This window comes from Callospermophilus lateralis, chromosome 2 (assembly GCF_048772815.1).
Source record: "Callospermophilus lateralis isolate mCalLat2 chromosome 2, mCalLat2.hap1, whole genome shotgun sequence".
NCBI lineage: Eukaryota > Metazoa > Chordata > Mammalia > Rodentia > Sciuridae > Callospermophilus > Callospermophilus lateralis.
In genome coordinates this window covers 162,809,137-162,835,318 of record NC_135306.1, presented here as the reverse complement: position 1 = coordinate 162,835,318, position 26,182 = coordinate 162,809,137, and the positions used below count along the sequence as shown (strand labels likewise).

The 26,182-nt window shown below is 32.7% G+C and overlaps 1 protein-coding gene across 7 annotated transcripts in view; it reads left to right on the top strand.

Moving 5' to 3' along the window:
- Btbd10 (BTB domain containing 10) overlaps nt 1–26,182 on the top strand; it is a 57,467-nt gene that overhangs the window by 24,704 nt on the left and 6,581 nt on the right. For 3 of the 7 annotated variants that reach the window (XM_076844217.1, XM_076844214.1, XM_076844215.1), the window contains 5 exons: nt 11,657–11,853; nt 13,963–14,248; nt 16,610–16,712; nt 18,161–18,281; nt 23,473–23,670. In XM_076844217.1, coding sequence (XP_076700332.1) covers nt 11,700–11,853; nt 13,963–14,248; nt 16,610–16,712; nt 18,161–18,281; nt 23,473–23,670 — 862 coding nt within the window. In that variant the 5' untranslated portion in view covers nt 11,657–11,699. Of the gene's footprint in view, nt 1–11,656; nt 11,854–13,962; nt 14,249–16,609; nt 16,713–18,160; nt 18,282–23,472; nt 23,671–25,810; nt 25,927–26,182 lie in introns of all 7 variants that reach the window. The other 4 variants (XM_076844219.1, XM_076844218.1, XM_076844216.1 and 1 more) reach the window with 4 other exon arrangements.

The window sequence follows — 26,182 nt, the reverse complement described above, 5'->3', positions numbered from 1 at the left end:
AAGGAATTTTGGGATATTCAGTATTTTAAAATTACTTTATTTTTAGTGTGTGTGTGTGTGTGTGTGTGTGTGTGTATGTATGTATGTAGTTCTTTGCATCCTTTCCTTGAAATACAGTGAAGTTCTTGTGATTTCCCCCGTTTAATGTCTAAAACTTTGGTCATCTTGCTGGTTGTCAAGGCTTATTTATGTATATAGTTGAATTAATCACATTATACATATATAAATTTGTGGTTTTGGGTCCAGAGATGTTTTTCTAAGCTTGTTATAGTAATAGAGTTATAAGAGCAGAATCTCAGGCTAGACCTTTTTATCTTAAGTTTTTAGAATATTTTCCTGTGGTTCTGCTGATTCTTTTAAGATAATAATGCCTGTCATTGGAAAAGTAGTATATTTTCATTTCATAATTTTGGCAAACACTGGAAGGCCTATAAAAGAAAATAAAAATATCCTATCAAAATAATACTTTTAAGTATTTTGGTATTTATAGCCTATTTTTTCCCTGCATATACATTTAATGTATAAAAACCACACATGTATACTTAAAAATGATTTCTAGATATTACTGTATGAACTATTATATAACCTCTCCTTTTAGAAAAAGGAAATTCTAAACATACCCTGGGTCATGAAATTATCTTCTACATTATAATTGAATTACATAGTTTTATGTATGCATGCCTTGCAATTTATTTCACCAGTCTGAGTTTTGATACTTCATCAGAGAAACAGCATGATTCCATAGCATAAATTTCTTAAGAAAGGAAGACTATCTAAGGGAGTTAGATAAAAATATAATTTTGATATTCTTCTGACAATAAAAGATCCTTAGCATGATTTCAAAAGTTAGCTCTTCAAAGATCTGCACACTACTTTTAAATATCGGTCTACAAGGTCTTTGTCCCAACCACTGAATGTTGGTATTGTAATGTGAACAAAACCATAAACAGTAATATATGTTGAGTATCTCTTATCCAAAATGCTTGGGAAATATTTCAGATTTCAGTTTTTTTAAAAAAAAATTTGGAATACTTGCATATCAACAGGGAAGTATGTTAAGGATGAGACCTAAGTCTAAACAAGAAAGTCGTATGTTTCATATATACTTTATATATATAACCTGAAGGTAATTTTATGTAGTAATTTTGGTGCACTTGTGTTTTGACTGTGACTTATCACATAAGGTCAGATTTGGAATTTCTCACTTGAAGTGCCCAAGAGGATTTTCGAGCATTTTGAATTATGGATGCTTAACCTGTAATGAATGGACATAGGTGTTTACCAAGAAAACTGTGTTAACAAAATCAGGCGATGGGTTAAACTTGACCCACGAGCCATAGTTTACCAACCTGTCTTAACACATTAAAAATGCTTATAAAAGCACGCATAAATCAGTTGCTTCAAAAATATATTTAGTATAAAACCTTTAGTTTAAAATACCAGGGTCATGATATTTGTTAGAGTAATAAAAACAGGTTATTTTCACTTAAAAATAAAAATTTAGAATTGAAAATAGTGCTTCTTTATTAAGGACAAACTAATTCAAATGAATAGGAATATCTGATCAGAAATTTACAAGGAGGCTCACTTCATTTTTAAGAAAAAATGTTTTTAAAAGTGTGATTGAAAGTTTTAAGAACCTTGTCAATCTTCATATCTATATGAACTGAATAAAACAAGGCCCTTAAGTTTCTCTTCAATCTTTAGGAACAGGTTTACTATTGAAAAATTGCCATAATTAGAATTTTTAAACAAATGAAGTTCTAAAGTTATATGCAGAAATCCATACAAGATAAGTAGGAAAATTTAATGTAAATAGATATTTGTTCCTAATAGTGACCATGTTAGTAAGATTTAAACATTTTTAGAGACTGCTGCCTGATAATTTACCATATGCTTTGAAGCGTGATTTTGAAATGAAGTGAAAAGTTGGTATTATATATAGAAATCAAAAACATTATTCATAAAGTTTGTAAAATTTTATAATGGAGGTTTTTTAGTAATTGGGTTTTATGGTTAAGGTGGGTTTATTTACATAACTAGAGATGACAGACATAATATTCCTTAGTTGATGAAAATTGTCATTTCAGAGGATTCTTTATTAAGAGTGCTGATTTGAATTTTTATCATAACCTTATTTGGTAATATTTGTTAGTCTGTAAGTATGCTTTTAAATGGTGTTCAATGTTGATGGTAATTGTCTTTAATATGACTGTTGAAATATATGCTTCTGGTTTCTTGGGATCATGAACCGTTAGAATGGTTTGCCAGAGTCTGTGCAGATTGATAAGTAGAATTTAGGGAACTCTGGTGAGAAAAGCAGAGGAGGAAAAGACTGTTAGGAGAAGAAAGTCTTTTATTATTTAAGTGTAAGTTGCAGCATCCTGATAGGGTATTGTCAAGCAGGTTATATTTTGGCTAAAAAGCCAGTTTTTGTATATAACTCTATTTTTGATATTTGTAATACACCCATGAAATCACACCTCAGTCAGGATAATGAACATATACATCACATCAAAAGTTTCCTTGGGGCCTTTGTAACTCTCCCCTTCCAGTTCCTGTACTTCATGCCATGCAACCACCAGTCTGTTTTCCAACACTGTACATTAGTCTTTATTTCCTAGAATTTTATGTAATTTTTGTCTTCTTTCGCTCATAATTATTTTGAGGTTGATTCATGTTGTAAGTTGAGTCTCATTCTTTTTTCATTGTTAAGTCTCATTCCATTGTGTGGATATACCACAAATGGTTCAGCCTTTCATCTGCTCATAGATATTTAGTTAAGTAGTTTCTATTTTTAAGCTGTTACAAATAAAGCTACTAACAATGTGTGTGTGTGTGTATATATATATATTTAACATTTTTTCAGTTTTTTCCCCCTCCAGATATGTAATGTTTTTTCTCTTGCTCTTTTTTTTTAATATGTTTAGTTGTCAATGGACCTTTATTTTATTTATTTATATGTGGTACTGAGAATCGGACACTCATGCATGCTAGGCAATCGCTGTACCACTGAGCCACAACCCCAGCCCCTCTGGCTCTTTTTTTTTTTTTTTAAATTTGTTGTTTTTAGGTGTACATGATGGTAGAGTAGTGTCAACTTTTTGTCCATTATTTTGAGGTTTTTTTTTTTTTTTTTTTTTTACTGTTTTGTTTTTTAGTTGTAGTTGGACACAATACCTTTGTTTTATTTTTATGCTGAGGATCAAACCCAGTGCCCTGCACATCCTAGGCGAGCACTCTATGGCTGATCTACAACTCCAGCCCCTTGAGGTGTTTTTTTTTTTTTTTTTTTTTTTAATTTTGAGAGCTCTTTACATAGCCTGTATATAAGTCATTGAGACATGATGTGCAAATATTTTCTCTCTATAGTTTTGTTATTCTCTCCACAGTATTTTTTGAAGAGATGACGTTTTTAATTTTGAAGAAGTTCAATTTTCAGTTTATCTCTTTATGAATTGTGCTTTTTATTTCTAGAAGTTTTATAGTTTTAGGTCTCTGATCTATTTTGAGTTAACTTTTGTGTGTGATATGAACTATTGACCAGAGAGATCTGTTTTGTTTTGTTTTTTACCTTGAAGTGCTGGAAGTGAAACATCCGTTGTATATCTGCTTGTTCCAGCACATTTGATGAAAAATTCTTCCCTGAATTGCTTTTGAATCTTTGTTGAAAATCAGTGGTCCACATACATGTACATGGTACTTTCCTGGTGTCTCTACTCTGGTCTATTCTACTTGTGTGTCGTGGTACCAAGAACACATTGTGTTCATTACTACAACTTTAAAATAAGTCTTGAAATCAATTTATATGAATTTTTCGGCTTTTCTGTTTTACAGTGACTTAGGCTATTCTAGGAACTTTGCATTTCTGTGCGTGTATGTCTGTATGTGTTTGTGTGTCCTTGCATATGCTAAGCACACACTTTACTGCTGACCTTTACCTCATCCCCCTTCTTATAAATTTTAGAATTATTTTATTACTTTTGATAAAGAAATCCACTTTTTTTTTAATGGAATTATGTTGTATCTATGTTTAACTTCTTTAATACATACAGTGCTATTAAACTTATCTATGTCTTAAGTGAGCTTTGGTAAGTTTGAATTTATCCCTTTCTTCTAAGTTGTTGAATTTATTGGCATAAAGTTGCTTATAATATTCTCATTCTTTTAATATCTGTTCTATAGACTTTGTAAAATATGGACTCTATCATCTGATATTAGCAATTTATATCTTCTCAGTATTTTCCCTAGAGGTCTGGCTAGAGGTTTATCAATTTTATTGATTTTTTTTTTTTTTTTTAAGTGCCAGCTTTTGTTGCCTTTTTTAAAAAATGTGGTGCTGGGGATTGAACCCAGGGCCTTGGTGCATGCAAGGCAAGCACTCTACCAACTGAGCTATATCCCCAGCCCTCCATTTTTTTTTTAATATTTATTTTTTAGTTTTCGGTGGACACAACATCTTTATTTTATTTTTATGTGGTGCTGAGGATCGAACCCAGCGCCCCGCGCATGCCAGGCGGGCGCGCTACCGCTTGAGCCATATCCCCAGCCCCCCTCCATTGGTTTTTATCCATTATTCTTCTGCTTCTAATTATATTGATTTTCACTCTGATCTTTATTATTGTTTTCTACTTTCTTTGGGTTCATTTTGTTCATTGTCTATTTCCTCCTTCCTTCCTTTATTTATTTTTGGATTACAATTCTTAAATATACCATTATACAAAAATTTATCATATCTCTGATTATATATAAGGTATGTTGACACCAAATTTACATCTTCATACATGTATTTTATATAATGATGAGGATATCCTTTCACCATCCATGCTATTCTCCTTCTCCCTTCCTTTCCCTCCCACCCCCTTTCCCTATCTAGAGGTAATCTTTCTCCCTTGCTCTCCCTCCCAACCCCATTTTGAGTCACCCCCCCTTTATATCAGAGAAGAAATTCAGCATTTTTGGGGTGGGGATTGGCTAACTTCACTTAGCATAATCTTCTCTAATGCCATCCATTTTCCTGCAAATGCTGTGATCTTATTGTTTTTTCTTTTTCCTTTTTTTTGGGAGTGGGGGTCTCTTTAAATTGCTGAGACTGGCCTCAAACTTGGGATTCTACTGCCTTAGCTTTCTGAGTTTCTGGGATTATAGGCATGCACAACCATGCCTGATTTCTTTGTCTGTTTTCATTTATTTATTTATTTATTTAGAGAATTTTTTTAAATATTTATTCTTCAGTTTTCGGTGGACACCTTTATTTTATTTTATGTGGTGCTGAGGATTGAACCCAGCGCCCCGCGCATGCCAGGCGAGCGCGTTACTGCTTGAGCCACATCCCCAGCCCTACTTATTTATTTTTATGTGGTGCTGAGGATGGAACTTGGACCTCGCACATGCTAGGTGAGCGCTCTACTGCTGAGCCACAACTCCAGGCCCTTTCTGTTTTCTTAAGGTAGAAACTAAGGTCATTTGCCTTAGACTTGTCTTCTTTACTAATATAAGAATTTAATGCTGTAGTTTGCCCTCTAAATACTACTCTATTGTCTTGCCTCACACTTTTTGATTTTTTTGTTTGTTTCTTTCTATTATGCCTTAGATGTGAGGTGTCCCCCAAAAGCTCATGTGTGAAACAATGCAAGAGAGTTTAGAGGTAAAATGATTGGAAGAGTCTTAAGGAGAGTCTTAACCTAATAAATACTTTCAATACACTTGAATGCATTAACTGGGTGATAGGTAGGCAGGTAGGGTATGGCTGGAGGAGGTAGGTCATTGGGGGCATGCCTTACACGTATGTATTAGGGCCCTGGTGTCCAGAGGTTAGTCAATTTCTGCTTCCTGATTGTCGTGTCCTGAACTCTGCCTCACCCTGTCATCATGATGTACTGCTTCAGTTTGGACCCAGAGTTATTGAAGTTAGCAGTCTGTGGACTGAGACCTCTGAAGCCACATGACAAACTTTTCCTCCTCTAATTATTCTTGCCATGTTGTGGTCACAGCATCAAAAAAGCTGACTAAAACACTTTCACTTCAAAGTTTTCTGATTTCTCTTCTGATTTCTTCTTTGTCCCATGAGCTATTTAGATAAAGGTGTTCTTTAATTTCTAAATCTTTAGAAATTTCCCAGATATGTTACTGAATTTTAATTTAATTCTGTTGTAATCAGAGAATACTTGATATACTTGGTATGATTAAAGTTCTTTTAAGTTGAGATATTTTCCCGAAAAGAGTGAGTTTTATTTTGGGTGAAGTGTTACATAATTGTCAGTTAGGTCAAGTTAGTTGATAGTATTACTTGGTGTAGTGATTTCTATTTATTTGCTCAATTAAATATTATTAGAGGACTGGGACATATCTCAGTGGTAGGATGCATTCTTATATCAGATACCAGGCCATGAGTTTAATCTCCAGCACCAATATCTATCTACCTGTCAGTCAATCAAAAAGGGTGTTCAAAAAAATAAAATAATTTTAAAAAGGGGGTGTTAAAAATTTCTAACCAAAATTGTGGAGTTATCCCGTTCTCATAATTTTATCACTTTTTGTTTCAGATATTTTCAAATTCTCTTATGATTCAGAAAAACATTTGAATTGGTACATGTTCTTAATGAATTAACTTTTTTATTCTTATGAAATACCTTGATACCGATCTTTGCTCTGAACTCTATTTTGCTATTGAATGGCTACTTTTGCTCTCTTTGGATTAGTGCTAGCATAGCATACCTTTCATATTGAACCTTTTGGTACCTTTATATTTAAAGTATATTTCCTGTAGGCAGTATATAGTTGGGTCTGACTTTTTTATCCATTCAGATAATCTCTTAGCTTTTATGGCTTAGACCAGTTATATTTACATGGCTTACTTTGTGTATTATGTGATTATTAACATAGTTAAGTCTGTTATCTTGATATTTGTTTGCTATTTTTCCCTGTTGTACTCCTCCCTTCCTCTTCCTTCCTTGGTATTCCTTTTTTTTCTTTCTTTGTCTTCTTTTGGAATAACTGAATCTTTTTGAAAAGGATTTTATTTTATCTCCATTGTTGGCATGTTAACTGTATTTCTTTGTTTTGTTTTATTACTGTTTGCTTTAGTTTATAGTATACATCTTTAGTCAGTCTGCTTTCGGGTAATATTGTACTATTTGTAGTGTAGTACACAAGGCTTCCAACTCCATTTCTTCTTTCCAAAACTTTGTTCTCTTGTAATTATATGTATATGCAATAAACCCCACATTTGTAGTTACAATTATTGTTTAGACTAATCTTCTAATAAACAGTAAGGAAAAAGTTTTATTTTCCCCACACAATTATTTCCATTGTTCTCCATTCCTGTGTAGATACATATTATTGGATCTACAAATATTTTTATTCTAAGAAAATTTTCCTTTTAACTGTTCTTATAGTTCAAGTCTACTCATGATGAATTTGTCTCTTTTAACTGAAAGTCTATATTTCCCTTTTATTTTTGAAAAAGAGTAAAATAATTTGCCCAGTGCAGAAAATTAGGTTGACAGAATATTGTTATTCTTATAACAATATTTTTGTCTTCAAAGTATGGGTGGAATTTGTTGTGCATATTGCTTCTATGGTTGTTACATTTTCATTTCATTTGGGAAAAGTTCAGATATTATTTCTTTTCCCTTTTCTTTTCCCACTTCTGTTCTTTTATGGATTCCATTTAGATCTGTAGGCCACTTGAAGTTGACCCACAACATACTCACCATCTGTTTATTTACTTTTCTGTTTTCTCTTTGTTTCATTTTGGGTGTTTCCTATTACCTTTCTTTTATAATGTGTGTCTGCCATGAATTCTGTTAGGTGTATTTTTCATCTCAGATTTTGTCATTTTTATCACTGGAAGTTTAATATTTGTGTCTTTGAAAAAAATCTTTGATTTCTCCTAACTTTTTGGAAAAATATGGTTATAATGACACTTTCAATGCCTTTATTTCTAATTCTAACATGTCAATTCTGGTTTGATTTCTCTTCTTTCTCTTAATTATCAGTTATGTATTCTAGCTTCTTTGCATGACTTCTAATTTTTGTTTGGATACTGTACTTTGTGAATTTTACCTTCTTTGGGTGTTTAATATTTCTTATTTTTATAAATATTCTTGAGTTTTGTTTAGTATTCATTTGTTTGCAAGCAGCTGGGTTCTTCTAGTCTTGCTGTTAACTTGAAAGGTGACTGAAGCAGTGCTCAGTCTAGGTTTAATTTCTCATTTCAGAAGTAAGACTTTACTGATTCTTTCTCTAATTCCTTATAAATTATGAGGTTCTTAAGTCTGACTTGTAGGGACAAATCCTGGTCCTTCATGAGTGCTGGACATTTTTTCTTCTAATTCTTTATCTTTTCCTGGCCTCTGGTCCTTTTCTCACATGTATGTTCTTACTAGTATTCAACTCAGTACTCAAGGAGAATTCTGTAGATCCTCCAAGGTTTTCCTTCTCTTCTGCTCTCCCCTCTCTAGTATTCTTTTTTGAGAACTCTAGCCCCTATTATTTTTTTTAAAATTTTTAAATTTGTTTTAATTAGTTACACATGACAGTACAATGACCTTGAGATTCATACATTTGAATCAGATGGGATATAATTTCTCATTTTTCTGAGTGTACAGGTTGGCGGAATCACATTGGTCATGCAGTCACCTGTATACACACAGCAATAATAATGTCTATTCTGCTGTCCTTCCTTTTCCCCCTTCCCTCCCCTCCCATCACTTCTCTCTACCCAATCTAATGTGACACACTTCTTTTTTTTTTTCTCCTCACATTGTTATACATGTATTTTGTATAACGATGAGGGTCTCCTTCCATCTTCCATGCAATTCCCATTCTCCCTCCCTTTCCCTCCCATCTCTCTTCCCTATCTAGAGGTAATCATCTTCTCATGCTCTTCCTCCCTACTCCATCTTGAATCACTCCCTTTATATCAGAGAAGACATTCGGCATTTGTTTTTTGGGGGATTTCTAGCCACCTATTATTATCTCAACAGCTTAGTTCCATATCTTTAACTCAGAGTTTCCCTGGTTTTGCTTAGCTTTTATCTCAGTTTACTCTGGAAACTCTAAAGATACTAAGTGTGGATAATTGCTAGTCTTATTTCATTTGCTTTCTTTCAGGGGGTTACCCCCCTTCATTGCCTGATGTACTGTTTTGAAAATCTTGTTTAATATGTTCTCTCTGTTGGAGTTGTCTCAGACAGAAGAGTACATATCATCTTGTTGTTCTGTCTTGGCTAGAAGCAGATGTTGGTGATGAACCACTTTTCATTTTCTTACCTATCTCAAACTCTCTTAAATGCAGCCTGAAGCAGAGCTGTCCCCTTTATACTTGCTTGTCCTCATTTTTCTTTTTCACATATTAATTGTTTTGCCTTTAGAGTACTCTCCTGATCTAAAATTATTTAATTAGAGGAGGGCATAATTAGTCTTCTGTGACATCTGGTTTTGAAGGACTAGTTCAGAGTATATTCTATTTGGGAATGAAAACAAAAGATGGAAGTGTATTATGACAACGTTTGCATTCATCTAAGATCTAAGCAGTAGAAAGAAGTCAGTATTTCAGCAGAATGCTTAGCAGCATCTTTTAGCTACAAAGATGTCTGGTGGAAGTGCTCTTCAATTAATTAGTTTACTAGACCTTTACTTATTCTGAACATTTAGCCTACATTTGCCCTAGCCATAATTGTCTGTGTATCTTGTCTATTAAATTGTCAGACTCACATTTAGGAAATATGCTTTCTTAGTTGAAAGTGATTAAAACTTAGCAGTTAGAATAATTTGAAGAGTTTTTTTTTTTTTTTCAAAATACAATTCGCTTCTATTGCCATTGATTTCATTTCTTTTTCGTACTTTAGAAAATGAGCTGGAAATTCCAGTGTTAAACACAAATGTGGCATAATCTTTTGGTTTGTTCCATTTAAAGAAAAACATTTTTTTCCTAGTATTTTTGTTTTCTCTAGAAAGAAAGGAGGAGTAGATTTTTTTTTTTTTTCCTTTAGATCTATGAGAGAGAACTCCATAGAGTTGCCTAGAAGTAACCTGCATGGTAAATAAGTCAGCCCTATCTCCTGTGTTTGTAATCAGTGTTGTAGCAGGATGATAATTGATTTTCATACTACAAACCACTAAAACAATGAAAAATGTTATAGTTCACAAATCAACAAGAGATGACCCTGAAACACTGAAAAACTGTTTCTGAATATATAAGAAGATTAAAGTTTTAACTAGTGTGATTTCGGTGTGAAAGAAATAGTATAATATGGAGGGGGTGCTGGAACGAATCAAAGGCTTAGGTTATAGTGCTATTAGTATTTACTAAATACTGTGTGACCTAAGAAGTCTTGCAATTTTGAACTTTATTTTGCTCATCTTTTATAACCAAACAAATTAGCATTTGAGAGGTGATTATATCATGGCAGGTACCTTGCTGGTCTACTCACTACACTTTGATCTTCCTATTAGCATTAGAAAGTGAATAGGATCTACATTTTATAGATGAGGAACCTAAGTTTTAAGAGTATTAAGTAATACTCAATGTCAAGCAACTATAGAATTAAAGGACAATTTTAATTCTAAGTATTACTCTAAAACCATGAAATTACTTCTATTTCTTAAATATACTTCAATATTTTAAAACTGTGAACTGTCATATATCCTAATATGACAAATTTCCAAATGACTGTATGTCTGGTTCTTTCATTTTTATTACCCGTATTACATTCTGATTATTAAAATATTATCTGTTTATCAGGGCCTGATATACCTAGTGACTAACTCTAATCTACAGTAATGACTTATTCCTTCGAGACCCTAAAGCATTTATTGTCTTTCCTCTAGTAGTTTTATATTTGGGATTTATAGGTACATTTACATTTAGAAGTTGGGGTAACTTTTGAATTGATTAAATTTTACATATTACCACTAAACTTAGATTGTAAGCCCCACAGGAAGCTATTGTTTCTATTGGCATTTAACATAGGATTGTGCCTGTAGTACATATAACTTAACAGATGATTGTGTGAATGAACTCTGATAACTATTTTAGTTAACAGTTTCAGTTTTTGTCTGGTATAGATGTACTTCTGTATAAAGAGGTTTTAAATTTTAAAAAATTCTATGATTTTATAAAATTAATATAGTTACATTTTTCAGAGAAATGCTTTTCAAAACATTTTCTAATCATAGTGTTTGAAAGAGTTCTCAAAGTGAGTTACTTGAAATTAGTATTTGATGACTTATTTTATTTGACAGGTAGTTACTTTGCCACACACCTTTGGTTTTTTTAAAGAGTGTCAGAAGCTGATGCTCTTTATCCCTTTTTCTCACAAACAAATCAAGAGAGCATGAGAATAATATTTAAATTATCTGGGTGACTTACTACTATTACTAGTTCTACTTCTAACTCAAAAGTCAGTTGACCTTTCTAAGTAGTTTTCTCATCTATAAAAAATTACATTTAGTTATGTGATCACTACACACAATATTCTGGAGTTTATACATCCTGCAGGTTTGAGGTTAAATTAGATTTCACAATTGGAAAATAGCTTTTGATTTTTGCACTTAAAATATTAATGGCTACCTGCAAATTTTTTTCTCTTAAGCACTTTCTGCAATTTTTTTTTGCTTTTATGGTTAATTTTCTTTTGTAACTTATCAGTACTCCCCCACGTGTGGCTAAAGGAGGAGTTGACCACACCAAAATGAGTCTGCATGGTGCTAGTGGTGGACATGAGAGATCAAGAGATAGACGAAGGTCAAGTGACAGATCACGAGATTCATCTCATGAAAGAGCAGAGTCTCAGCTCACTCCTTGTATTAGAAATGTTACTTCTCCAACACGGCAGCATCATGTTGGTATGTAAAAATCATCCAATCTTCTTAGCAGTTCTTAAACACATGTATTTACCTTTTTAAAGTAGCAGTGACATTGAATTGTGCCTAAATACATAAGAGTAAAATTAGCTAGCTGCTTCTATTCATTTGTTTTTATTTTAGCTGAGCTTGATTCTTGCTATGAGAAAATAGTGTATCAGATGTAACTTAAAGGTGAGTTTGTTTTAAGAGTCTGGGACAGTCTTATAAAAAGTAATTTGAAAAGACTTTGAAACTGAGATGTAGATTTTGCAAAAATTCAAGTTAATTTTTATCTTACAAGAAACAGTGGTGGTTTACAATAAAATAGTTGTAAATTATTGACAAGAATATCTGATTAATCATGCTAACAAATAAAGGGAAAGAATAATTCTGATGGAGTTATTTTTTTCTGACTTTTGACAGTGTTTCAAATTTAATAATAAAAATAGAAGATGAAAGGAAAGTGTTTTACATTCCTAGTAACTAGTTCAGGTCTTTTTCATCCTTCCCACTCATTACTATAAATGAACATTATTCTTACAGGTAAATACATTGTGTGATTGTAAGGCACCAGTCTGAAGCAGGTATACTTAACCAACATGAGTTTGCTGGTTTTCATTTTCCCCTAGGGAAGGGACAAATCAAATATTTTGACTATGGGTTGGGGATATAGCCTAGAGAATGGGCTTACCATCATGGGACCCTAAGTTCAATTCCTAGTGCTTGAAGTGGAGAAACATATTTGAGTAGAGCACCAGCTCAGAATGTGCAAGGTCCTAGGTTCTTTCCCCAGCACACATGCAGAAAATACTGTAACTGTATGAAATAGTTTGTGACAGTCTGTTTAAAATCAAATAATTTATGTTGGTGTCTAATTATGTGGGAAATTATCAGTATCTAAATGGGTCCTTGGGGACAGACTATTACTTATAAGCTAAAATTAACAAATATAAATATGAATTGACAGTTTGTTGCATGCAGAATTCCATGTATGAGAGCAGAATAGCAAACTATAATAAATTGTTTTATTACTTTAACAAATTTTGCTTTTGGAATGTTACCAGCATTGTGGAAACAAACAATAAAATAAAAGACAATAAAATAAAATAAAATAAAATAAAATAAAATAAAGGGAGGTGTGAGAGTATCTCTAGAGATATAGCAAACCTAATTATATAATCAGCAGTGCTGTACAGAGTGTTCTAAGTAGCCTGAGTCATAGAGGAATTTGGCAAAAGCTGATGAAACTGATGAGATGGAGGTACATTTTTAGGTCACCTTTAAAGTTTAGTGATGTAGCCTCTAAATAGAACTTCTAATAAAATCTTAGTTTTTATTTTCCCTTATATAATATTGGAGCATCTAAAGAAAATTTCCTGAATTTTAGTAATATTTTCTACTAACAATAGATAATATTTATGCATCTTATAAAATTTGTAGTACTGCTTTATTCAACAGAAGAACAAATGAGAGGAAAGCCCTATATCGTCAGCTACTAAGGCCACTTTATTTGATAGACATTGAAAATCGTTTGAAAAAATAAATGCTTCTTGCTGTCCTTAGTGAGTTTTTTTATATTTTATATAAAATATAAAATATTCTTTTATATTTTTGTTTTGTGACATAAATTGTTGGTTTTAGAGTGCCCTTATTAACACTGATATTTCAGAGTTTATGCTGTATGTTCTCAGAATAGTGTTATCTCTTTCGATAATTACAACAGCTTAAGTTGGTATTCTTATTAATTTTTTACTAACTTTCAGTGTGTGTGCTTATTGACTTGTACGAATATTGGATCCTTGGCTTTCTATGTATTTTTAAGTGGAGTAATAATATGAAATTTACCTTAATTTTGATATTTTTCTGGGTCAACATTAGTCAGTAATACATACCTTTTTAAAGGTCTATAAATATTTTAGAAAACATTTTGATGGTTTGTTTTTACTCCTGTGAAGTAAATGAATGTTTATTATATCCTTTGAAAATGTTATTTGAAATTTTAAAAATGTTATGATTTAAAACAACTTATCAAACACTTTAAAAGATTTGTACAGATCTTGAATTTTTTGTAGACAATTGGAATAACTTTGTTTAATTTCTTTATTTCAGAACGAGAAAAAGATCATAGTTCCTCTCGTCCAAGTAGTCCTCGTCCTCAAAAAGCATCCCCAAATGGTTCCATTAGCAGTGCTGGGAATAGCAGCAGAAACAGTAGTCAGTCAAGTTCAGATGGTAGCTGCAAGACATCTGGGGAGATGGTGTTTGTATATGAAAATGCAAAAGAAGGAGCTCGGAATGTAAGGACATCAGAACGAGTGACACTAATAGTGGATAACACTAGATTTGTTGTAGACCCTTCCATTTTTACTGCACAGCCAAATACAATGTTGGGCAGGTTTGTATTTTTGTTCTTTATATTACTAATTATAAAGTACTTTCATAGCCATTATTTTAGTTTTCCATTTAAATTTTACAATAATTCTCTGTTGGAGTGTAGCATTCCCATTTTATGGATGGAAGAACTATAAATTTGGAGGTTGTGACATAAATTGTTGGTTTTAGAGTATCCTTATTAATAGTGAGATTTCAAAGTTTATGCTTTATGTTCTCAGAATAGTGTTATCTCTTTCAGTAATTACAACAGCTTAAATTGGTATTCTTATTAATTTTTTACTAACTTTCAGTGTGTGCTTACTGACTTGTAAGAATATTGGATCCTTGGCTTTCTATGTATTTTTTTTTATTATCCAAGTTAAAGCAGCCAGAACATGCTAGAGTAAAGCTTGAATTTGGCTTTATTTCTAAAGTTCTTTGTAGTACCAATAGAAATAGTAAACATATTAATTATTAACGTGAGGATACTAAAAGACTGTTCAGATTAAGACCACTGATTGAATCTAACCAGGTGATTTTAGCAGCGTTTCCTGCACTAAGTTCCCAGATTTAACTACCAAGTAGAGGAGATATCAGCATTTTTTAAAGAAAAAGTCAGCATGAATTGTCAATTTGATGTAGGTACTTGGCGGCGGGTGGTGGTGGGGAATTCTATTAAAAAGCATTCTTAGTAGAATGAAGGACTTAATAGTTTTATCTTCTAATTTGTGCTGGTACAGAATAACAAAGTTTGTAATTATGGGAATCTTAACCTAAGATATGAACAATATGGACTTCATTTTGGAGATGTCCAAAGTGAGCATCAAATGCTTTTTGAAGTAAAATCAGTTATATTGTCAAAAATTAAAATAAAGGGGTATATGAGTGAAATAGAAGTTTACATGTGCTAAAACCATTATTTTTCTAGTCTACTTATTTGATCTGTTAGTGTCTCAGAATATAGAATAAATGCTGGCATTGTGACATTGTGTACATTTGAGTAGCTAAATGTTTTCTCTTTATTGACACTAGACTTTATACCCATGAGGAAAAAATTCCTTTATGTACTTTTAGTATTGTAGAGAAACACCATTAATGGAAGCTATGAGGAAGATGACGTTATTAATTAAACTTTTATTTTTACATAAAATGTAAAACAGTAAAAAGAGATATTTAAAATTTTGCTTTAGCAGGTTTAAGATTTTAAGTGTTCTTACTGATCTGAAAAGAATAGCTTTCCCGTTTTGTAAAAAGTTCCAGCATTTGAGAAAATTCTATGACATTTGATTCTTGAAAGATTTTTTTTTTTTTAAATCAGTGAAAGCTTCTTTTCATGTCAGTTGACTAAAGCATTTCTTTGGGGATGAAAATTAATATTCATGGGAACTGGAAAGCAGTTGGCATTCTTTTGGAAACTTTGAAATAAAAAGCTTTGTTCTCCCTGGATTTCTATGTTACAACAAAAGAGGAAGCCACTTAAATTAGGAAACTATTGAATAAAAACACTTAGATCAACCATGTTTACATTGGGGATAGTGGTACCATTGAATTCAGAGGTTTCACTTTTCTTTAATCATGATTTTTAAGTTTTCTTAAGAGTACTACATTAAATTTTTCATTGTAAAGGACATATTTTGCAAATTGTCTTTTCTAAATAGATACTGTTAACAGATGAACAATGTGACTTGAAAAAACATAAATCCATTCTATTTTTCTTTATAAAAACAATATTAAGAGCCTTATACTCATTTAAACTTTCCATTCTCTTCCTCATTTCTCCATTCTTGCCTATCCTAGCATTTGATTGCTTACTTTTCTATTGTAGATGCTAATCTAAGAAGGAGTTGTATCTCTTAAAGAAAGATTGATAAATAACCCAGCTTGCCTTCACATTCATTTTCCCAGTTTAGCTTGTTGTATGTGCTACATTATAGCACCGACTTTACATGAAAACAGCTGTATAAGGAAAAACAAGATGACATAGTTTCTTTTTTCTTTCTGGGGCATAAAAATTACCTTTTCTCATAGAATGATTGTTTGGGGATTTTTCCTCCTGAGAAGGAGTTGGAAAGTTCTTTAGCTTTTGAATTTTATCATGGAATTTTATTTTTACAGGGAATTTTTTTTACTATTGATTCCAGTCATGTGTGTGTGTGTGTGTGTGTGTGTGTGTGTGTTGCCAAGGATTGAACCCAGAACCTTGTACAAGCACTCTACTACTGAGCTGTGACCCCAGCACCCCACGTCAAAATAGTTTTCATATTACCTTCATATAAAGTTTGCCAGAATAAATTGCTGATATTTCATTTTTGTTCATGAAATTGATTTTCCTTTTTGAATTAAGTATCCTATTAGCACGCATTTTAATTATTCACTATGATAGGATGTTTGGATCTGGCCGAGAACATAACTTTACACGTCCCAATGAGAAGGGAGAGTATGAAGTGGCAGAAGGAATTGGTTCCACTGTATTTCGAGCTATTCTGGTGAGTATTTGTTTTTGTTTTTAATATGTATTGACTTCATCATAAGACCCCTCCTCAGCAGGTATTTAGATTGGAAATAAAGTTCTATTTGGATATCTCTTTGAAAGTTTATATTGTTTTTCTTAAATACTACCTAATTCAAGTTTTCTTTAGCATATGAACAGAATGTAAAAAATTTTATGACCATAGGAAGATAAAAATAGGAAGATTTATCTTTTAGGTGTACGTAGGCAATTTTTTAAGTATTCAATAGTGATGTTTCTGGAGTCACACTATTTATTCCTTCTTAAATTAAATATGGCAAGTCAGTTATTTTGCTGAGAATGAGTATGGCATTTGAAATATAATATTTATTGCCCCAAACTAACAATGTGTAAACATACAAATGTATAAAATTATCTCCAAAATGTATTTGTTAGCATCTTTTGTTTTAAACCTTTTTTTTATGTTTTAACCTTTGTTTTGAGGAATATTTAAATTTAACATAGAGTCCTACTTATAATTTCAATTTATTGATAAAGATTTGATTTATAAAGTGTAACACTTTGTAAAATATAATTTCCTTACATAATTTTGGGGAAAAAGGGAAGGGAGGATCCTGTGATAAAATGCTAACATTTTTGATCAGGTTATTGGTACTTGGACAAGTAACAGAAGATATTTTGCTTCTATTGACACAGCAACTTTAGAAATTATGTTACTAGTTATTGTGCTTCTGAACCTCAAAAATCTTGAGATAAGTCTTAATTTGGAGGGGAGGTTCATTTTCAGCTCCCTAAACTTACATTTGATCTGCTATAAAGTTGGCATTAAGATTTTTTAATCACAGCTGTAGAATAACTTATCTGTTATTCTGGGCCAGTGTCTAACACCTAACAACTTTTAAAGTAGATTTTGGAGATAATTGGTATTCTTTGTAATAATATGGAAACACCAAAGGGTACTATTTAGAAGACTCTCTAATTGTGCACTTTGTTTTATATACATTAATACTTGGATAAGACCTTGCAGTTCTTAACTAAAAACCCTAAATTTTGATCAAATTTCTAGTAATTATTTAAGGTAATTTCCTTACTTTTTACAAAGAGTTTAAAATTTTATGATAGTTGTATATAAAAAAGTAAGTTCCAAGAGGAAAATACATATGAACTGGTATGATGTAGTAAAAAGTAGAGATGAATAAGATAATGGTGAGACCTAGGTTCTAATATCTGACATCTGCTATTGGGTAATTGTATGACTAGATAATTTTTACCTAAAAAATGGGTAAAATAAAAAATGTTGTGAGGTGAACCAAGGTCCCACATGGCTTTAAAAATTCCATAATAAAGAAATACCAGACTCCACTGTTTTTGAAAATGCTACCAACAGCCCACCCTTAACAAGTTTTGGCTATTTTGTGCTCCATATATTTTATTCATTTTTTTTTAATTTTTTCTTTTTTTCAGGATTACTATAAGACAGGAATAATCCGTTGTCCTGATGGCATATCTATTCCTGAGCTGAGAGAAGCTTGTGATTATCTTTGTATTTCTTTTGAATATAGTACTATTAAATGTAGAGATCTCAGTAAGTATGATGCTTTCTGTGTAAGTGATTTGTAAAATTATTTTAGATTGACATGCAAAGTCTGAAAGTTTGCGGTTTACTTAGTTAGACTTTAAATATTTGTTTAGTTATAAAGCATTTTGGCTTCAAATGAAGATTATTTATGGAAGTCTGCAGAGTTCTGGATAAAATCTGTGTATAACTTTCCAGAATTTTTTTCAACTTTAATAATTTAATTTTTAAAAAAATGAACTTTCCTAGATTTCCCCCTTGATAGTTTGGGAGCCTTGGTTTGGTCAAGTATGATTTGGTTTCGTTCCTCAGATCATATTATCTAAGTTTATAATTTTTTGTATTACTATATGAGATAATATCCTGAGTACTGTGGAAATTATGAATAATTTGCATAAACAGTACTTGTTACTACAAATCATAGATTGAATCCCTATACTTCAGGTAAATATAATGTTAAAGTAAATTTATCGAGGAACTTCAAACAGTCTCCGAGCAGGGCCTTAGAACTTGGGATCCCAACTCTTGATTGGTGATCATCTCTGTATCACCTGTTGTTACATTGTGCCTGAGAAAAGAGGTGATTATACATTAAAAAAGTTAAAATAGTGAATAGAAGTATCATTTTTTCCTTGGATTTTAAGTGGTTAGAGAAATTTCAGAAGGGGGAAGTCGTGGGTTAGAGGGGCTTGGGAAGGGTTCAGAGGAGACAGGAATGAATAGGAACAGTTTAGAGTCAGGAAGTTTATCCAAGAGCTTGACTTTTTTAAGTAAAGATGTAACAAGTGTATTTTGGGAATAACCTAGTTGAAGGAAAACTTTATATTAGGACCAGAAGATGGGGGAGTAAATAGATGAGCCAGATTTTGGAAGGTCTTTAAATACCAAACTAATGCTGTTAACTTTTTTTCTGTATGCAGTTGGGGAGCTATTTAAAAAGCTTTGTGCATGTGGTTTATAGCCTTGTACTAGCCCCATATATACGATTCTCTTTATTTCATTACCTAAGCTCAGCCCTACTTGGCAGGGTGGTATTATTACCTTCTCAGAGACTCATGTGTCTAGACCTCTATGAAGGATAAACTTTCAAGGCACCTACTTTAAATATTTATATTTATATACTTAAATATGTCGTAAGTATTGTATTATTTTTGCCAAACTTTTTTTAGTCTCCATAAAAATATTGATAGGTAGGATAAAGAAATAGGTCTGTCTCTGAATCCATTTCTCTACAAATGATACTTGAAAATTTAAAGTCAAGTAGTTGGATAGTTGGAGCATACAGCTATAAATTTGAACAAAGTTATTATTTCTTCATGTCTCAAAAAATGGTTTTAGTTGAAACCATGAGCATTATAATTCCTTGATTTCAAGATTTATGTCTTTTATTATTCATGGGATCATTTTAATTAACCTTCATGATTAGATGTTGAATCTTGGTAACATCTGAGTAAAAAATAAGCATTAGAATTTCTTATAGATTGTATGAATTTTAATTATGCAGTCTGTTGGACATAGTTTATTTTATCATCACCATTAAGTATCTTTTATTTGTTATGAAATTAAAGATAGGAATCTTTTTGTAAGCCAGGTGTTGTGGTGCACGCCTATAATCCCAGCGGTCAGAGAAAGATCACAAGTTCAAGACCAGCCTCAGAAACTTAGAGAGGCTCTGAGCAAGTTAGCAAGTCCCTGTTTAAATAAAAAATAAAACAGGCTGGGGATATGGCTCAGTGGTTAAGTGCCCTTGGGTTCAATCCCTGGTACCCCTGCAAAAAAAAAAAAAAAAAAAAAATTGATTTTTTTAATAAAAAAATATGTAATGTGTTTCTCCTAGACTTATAGCTTTTAAATAATACAGTTGTTTCTAGATCACTTAAACATGTTACTAAAAATTTAGAGGTCCTCAAAGACCTTATTTTAAAAATAAAACTATAGGACTTGAAGAGATTAGAAGTGGTCTTGTAAAAATGTAAAAGAATACTGCAGATGTAGATCTGAGTGTAAAATTTTTTTCTGCAAATATGTGTCTTTGCTGAATATTTAGGATGGTACTTTGCACTAAAATATCTAGGCTTGTCTCTTAAGAATTTATACACACATCAATGTTCATAGCAGCACAATTCACAATAGCTAGACTGTGGAACCAACCCAGATGCCCTTCAATAGATGAATGGATAAAAAAAATGTGGCATTTATACACAATGGAGTATTACACAGCACTGAAAATGACAAAATCATGGAATTTGCAGGGAAATGGATGGCATTAGAGCAGATTATGCTAAGTGAAGCTAGCCAATCCCTAAAGAACAAATGCCAAATGTCTTCTTTGATATAATGAGAGCAACTAAGAGAGCAGGGAGGAAGAGCAGGAGGAAAAGATTAACATTGAACAGAGACATGAGGTGGGAGGAAAAGGGAGAGAAAAGGGAAATTGCATGGAAATGGAAGGAGACCCTCATTGTTATACAAAATTACATATAAGAGGTTGTGAGGGGAAGGGAAAAAAAAACAAGGGAGAGAATTAAATTACAGCAGATGGGATAGAGAGAGAAGAAGGGAGGGGAGGGGAGGGGAGATAGTAGAGGATAGGAAAGGTAGCAGAATACAACAGTTACTAATATGGCATTATGTAAAAATGTGGATGTGTAATGGATGTGATTCTGCAATCTGTATACGGGGTAAAAATGGGAGTTCATAACCCACTTGAATCTAAAGTATGAAATATGATATGTCAAGAGCTATGTAATGTTTTGAACAACCAATAAAAAAAAAGAATTTATACAGGTACTGAATGTTCATTGAATAGAGAGACTTGGGTTTCTTAAGAAGTTACTTAAAATTTTCTTTCTAAGTTCTCTCTTCTTTAAATGGAAACATTTGAATTGACACATAGAGTTGCTGGGAAGATTAAATGAATACTCCTGAAATACAATATTAAGTAAGAGTTTGTTTTTAAGAAAAAGGACATCAAGAATAGAAAATATGGAGAAGAAATATTAACAGATTATATTGTACATACTATAATATTTCACATGGAACTTATTGTGAAGGTCAATATTAGTAAATATCCTTTAATAACTTGTTTAATGCCTGTATAGTAATCAGTTATTCATTCTGTGTTTTTATTGAGTACTCACTTTACACCAGGTATTAGGTACATAAGAGGCAACAATTAAGAAAAAAATGCCTGCTTATAGTGTCGTGTTGAAGACCGACAAATCAATTGATGTTAGAGAAAAAATAGGGTGCTAAGTGAGCCCATAGGGGCTGTACCTAATTCAAATAATGGTGATTAGAGAAGCTTGTCGGAGAATAAAGGAGAGGAAGTTTGTTCTAGGCAGAAGAAATGGCATATTTAGAGGCAAGAAAGTTGGTACAGAGAGGAGCTGACTTCTTAGTCTTTGGTCTTAGAACTAACCATAGACCATAGAAAATCTATGGTAATTGGTAGCTCCTGACCGGGCATCAGAGTTCATATTCTCTTTCTAGGCAAGCACTATCATCCAGAAGCTTTGAGAACCAGAGTTGAACTCTATATGAACTTTTTAGGAAAAGTGTTGAAGACGTAGGGCTAAAAGAAATTTAAAAATACCATGTCCTTGGTTGATAAAAAGATGTAAAATGAAATTTAAAGTCGGAATAAGGTACCAATTCAGTAAGCGCAAGAAGAAAGGCATTATTATCATAGAGAAGGCAGTGGGATTTCAACCAAAGACTAAAACATTGAAGTTACATCCAAGCCCTTTGTGTATGTGTGCATATGCACTCTATCATCACCAAACTACATACTTAGTCCTGTCTGAGCCTATTGCAAAAGGGAAATCAGAAGCAGAGACTGTCTTGAGTCATTGAGATGCAGAGATGGAATTTGCTTATCCTTTCTCTCCTTATCTTGCTCCCTTTCTCTGCAGCCTTTACTGTCTGTTTTTCGTTTGTGGCAATAGACTAGTTTGAATTTGAGAACAGAGCCTGCACCTTTTTGACTTCGTGTTCATAGTGCCTGGAACATAGTGAGGACTTAATAAACTTATTTGCTGAATTCATAAGGGTTTTATAATCTGTTGCTTTTTTTTTTTAGTTGTTAATAGACTTTATTTATTTATATGCAGTGCTGAGAATAGAACCCAGTGCTTCACACATGCTAGGCAAGCTACCACTGAGCCAAAACCCCAACCCCTCTCTTGCATTTTAAAAAAAATATTTATTTTTTAGTTGTAGTTGGATACAATACCTTTATTTTATTTATTTTTACAGGGTGCTGAGGATTGAACCCAGGGCATCAAACATGCTAGGCAAGCGCTCTACCGCTAAGCCATTACCCCAGCCCCTCTCTTGCATTTTTCAGAACCCTCTTATGGTATCTTTAGTCTTTCCCTTTATCTATATTATAATTGTCAGGCACAAACATACTCATGTCTATTCTGGATATTTTAAAAATTGTGTTTTCCTTTAGAATTCTCTGAAGTTAATTTTTTTAAAGAATCAACATATTTACTGTATTAACTCCTATTCCAAATGATCTCTGTTCATTTATTTATACTTTTAGGTCCTTTTGATAGTTTTGTTATTTTCTTCATATAGTTTATGCTATAATTTTATTAAGTTTATTCCTTGATGTTTTATATTTTTGTTATATGTAAATTTACATATATACATTTACATTTTTAAAACACTAACATATATGAAAGTTACTAAATTTCATACATTTGTATTGAGCCACTCAGTTAGTTGCTAATAGTCTTTCAGTTGATCTCATGTATTCTTAGTAATTGACCCTGTCATAATAACAGTTTTTTGTTTTTGTCATGTTGAATTGGCTAGAAGATGTGGAACAATATTGAGTTTATTGGTATTTCTTTTATCCCTGTCTTTAAAACATTTCCTCTAAGTTGTACTGATCAGTCATCCATTTCTTTTTGACCCTTCTTTTGGCTCTTAGACAGCCTTTTAGCTTTCTGCTTATCATTCTCTCACTTGCTCCCTCATCCTTCATCTAATGAATGTGGTTGTTCTCTTTTGTTAGCTACCTTTTCTTCCATTTTCTATATGAACTTTTAAAAAACTTTTTAAAAACTAATATATTATCTGAAGGGTTCCAAAGTACTTGCTGATCTAATCTGGTGTTTTATTTGTGTTTTGCTTCTTTTTCTTATCAGTCATCCAAAAAATCAAGATACTATTGTGGGTTTCATTTCAGGTGCCCTGATGCATGAGTTATCAAATGATGGTGCTCGTAGACAATTTGAATTTTATTTGGAAGAAATGATCCTCCCTCTCATGGTAGCTAGTGCTCAGAGTGGGGAACGAGAATGCCATATAGTGGTGCTTACAGATGATGATGTAGTTGATTGGGATGAGGAGTATCCACCACAGATGGGAGAAGAATATTCACAAAGTAAGTATTGTGGTATGCTTTCTTTCTCCTAAGTCAGAATTATATCTTTTATCTTTTATAATATTAATCCAAGGGCAGGTTTTGTAAAGCAAGTACATTGAACTCTTACCGTATACCAGGGATCAGCAAACTAGACTGTGGGTCAAATTCAGCCTGTTGCCTGTTTTTATAAATAAAGTTTATATGTGTTGCCTATGGCTGCTTTCATGCTATCATGGTAGAGTTGAGTAGCTGCAACAGAGACTGCATGGCTCGCAAAGCCCAAGTATTTACTATCTGGCCCTATACAGAAAACTGTGCCTATCTGTCATGGACAGAAGTAGTTTGCTATTTGTGGATCATCTGAGGGTAACTAAATTCCAGATGTTCTGTTTTAAATATTCTGTGTTCCTGGAAGATACAGTGGCCCTTCAGAAGATTTTGTGGAACTGAGTTGTTCAAGTGTTTCTAACCAAAACAGCATATCTTGATCAACATTGACTTTTTTTCTTATTTTACTTATAAAGTTTTGTGGTTAGAGTCATTCAGGTTCTTTTCTTTTTTTTTTGTAAGTTTTGTTGTTTGTTTTGATGAGCTTAGTATTAGCTTTTTTGAGTATGTATAGATGGAGAAGAGTTGAAGAAATGGCTAACCTTCAAGAAGCTTAGTAAAATGGCCCAGCTCCTTATTCTCTAGTCTGTTAACTCAGTAACGGTTAGTTTAAGTAAAAAGTACAGGATTATAGAAAGTACCAAAATCCTTAATCTCAGATTTTTCCATTGTACATACCCTTTTCTAAAAACAAAACAAGCTGACTCCAAATGGTATTCTTATTTACTTCTTTTTTTATGGGGGCTGAAGGGCTACTAGAAATTTAACCCAGGGGGAATTCACCTTTGAATTACATCCCTAGCCCTTTTTATTTTCATTTTGAAACAGGATTTCACTAAATTTTTAGGGTCTCATTAAATTGCTAAGGCTGAACTTGAACTTGTAGTCTTCCTGTCTGGGCCTCCTGGGCTCAGGATTACAATGTATGCCACTGCGCGGGGCTTTGTTGACTACTACTACTACTTTTTTTTTTTTTAGTTGGATACAATACCTTTACTTTATTTATTTATGTGGTGCTAAGTATTGAACCCAGTGTGCCCCATACATGTGAGGCAAGTGCTCTACCACTGAGCCACAACCCCAGCCCCTTTGTTGAGTTTTTTTTTTTTTTTTTGAGAGAGAGAATTTTTTTAATATTTAATTTTTAGTTTTCAGTGGACACACATCTTTATTTTATTTGTATGTGGTGCTGAGTATCGAACCCAGCGCCCCGCGCATGCCAAGTGAGTGCGCTACCGCTTGAGCCACATCCCCAGCTCTGTTGACTTCTTAAAAAGATTTTTCTAAAGATGTTTTTAACATGCTTTTGAGTTGACACTGACATAGTTTCTTTACATGATGAATTTAAATGAGTGTTTTGGTTCTTTTGTGGATAGGTATAATAGGCATTTCTGTTGCTGCTTCCTCAGTCTTAGGTGCTTTCCTGACAGTGGTTTTCTCTAAATAATATGTGGAACAAAAAATTGAACATAACAGATGAAAATGAAAGATTATCAGAAATCAAAGAAATATGCAAAATTATTGCTATTAGAAAAGAGGTATGAACAAACTTATTTATGGTTTTAGTTTTCAAGAAATTGACTCTAAGAAGAGTAGAGCCAGCTATAGAACACATAAATGACATTATATAGATAAAGAAATTAAAATAGAACTGGCCTTTTCTTTTCCATTGTTGAACTTTCTATTTCAACATTTTTTTTTGTTTGTTTTCCTGTATTTTTTTAAGCTTTGAAGCTTACAAGGACTGAAAACATTTTTACTTAATTTGTCTAAGTATATTTGATTTTGTGCCACCTGTGTTCTACCCTGAAGAAGATACATTTGAGGAGATAGAGATAGCCTTTCCAGCCTGATTCCTAAATGTAATTTTATCCTTTGTGAGATGTCAAAAAATCTTTATCTAAAAATAACAGTAATCTTAAGGATTTAGTAATAATCACAGGTTTGTCCCATGAATAGAATTCATGTATGTATTTTCCTTTATTAGCTCTTTAAACCAGCATGTTTGGTTTGTGAGTGTGTCTTTCTTCTTTTGATAAAACCTTTGCAGTTCACCTTTTAAGGGAGATAACTCCACCTGAAAGAGAGAAGGCGAGGAAGGTCCATCAGTCTAACTCCCTGAAGTTCCCAGCCCATTTGGAAGACTCAACATGTTGTCAGTGGAATGTCTGTCCTTTGCAAAACCAGTTTGCTCTAAACAGACTAACCTTGGCAGAACATGCTCGAATCTGCCATTTTTAACATCAGTATTAAGTGGGGCTATTCGCCTGAATGGAAAACAGTTTGTGGGGAGGGTCTTTGTCTTTTGGGGAGTTATTAATAGTTGCTCAATCCATGAAATGTGAAATTTATCTGTTTTGTACTCTTTGACTAGGCATTTTTTTCCCTCTTCAGACTAGCCCTTGAAGGCATCTAGCAAAGT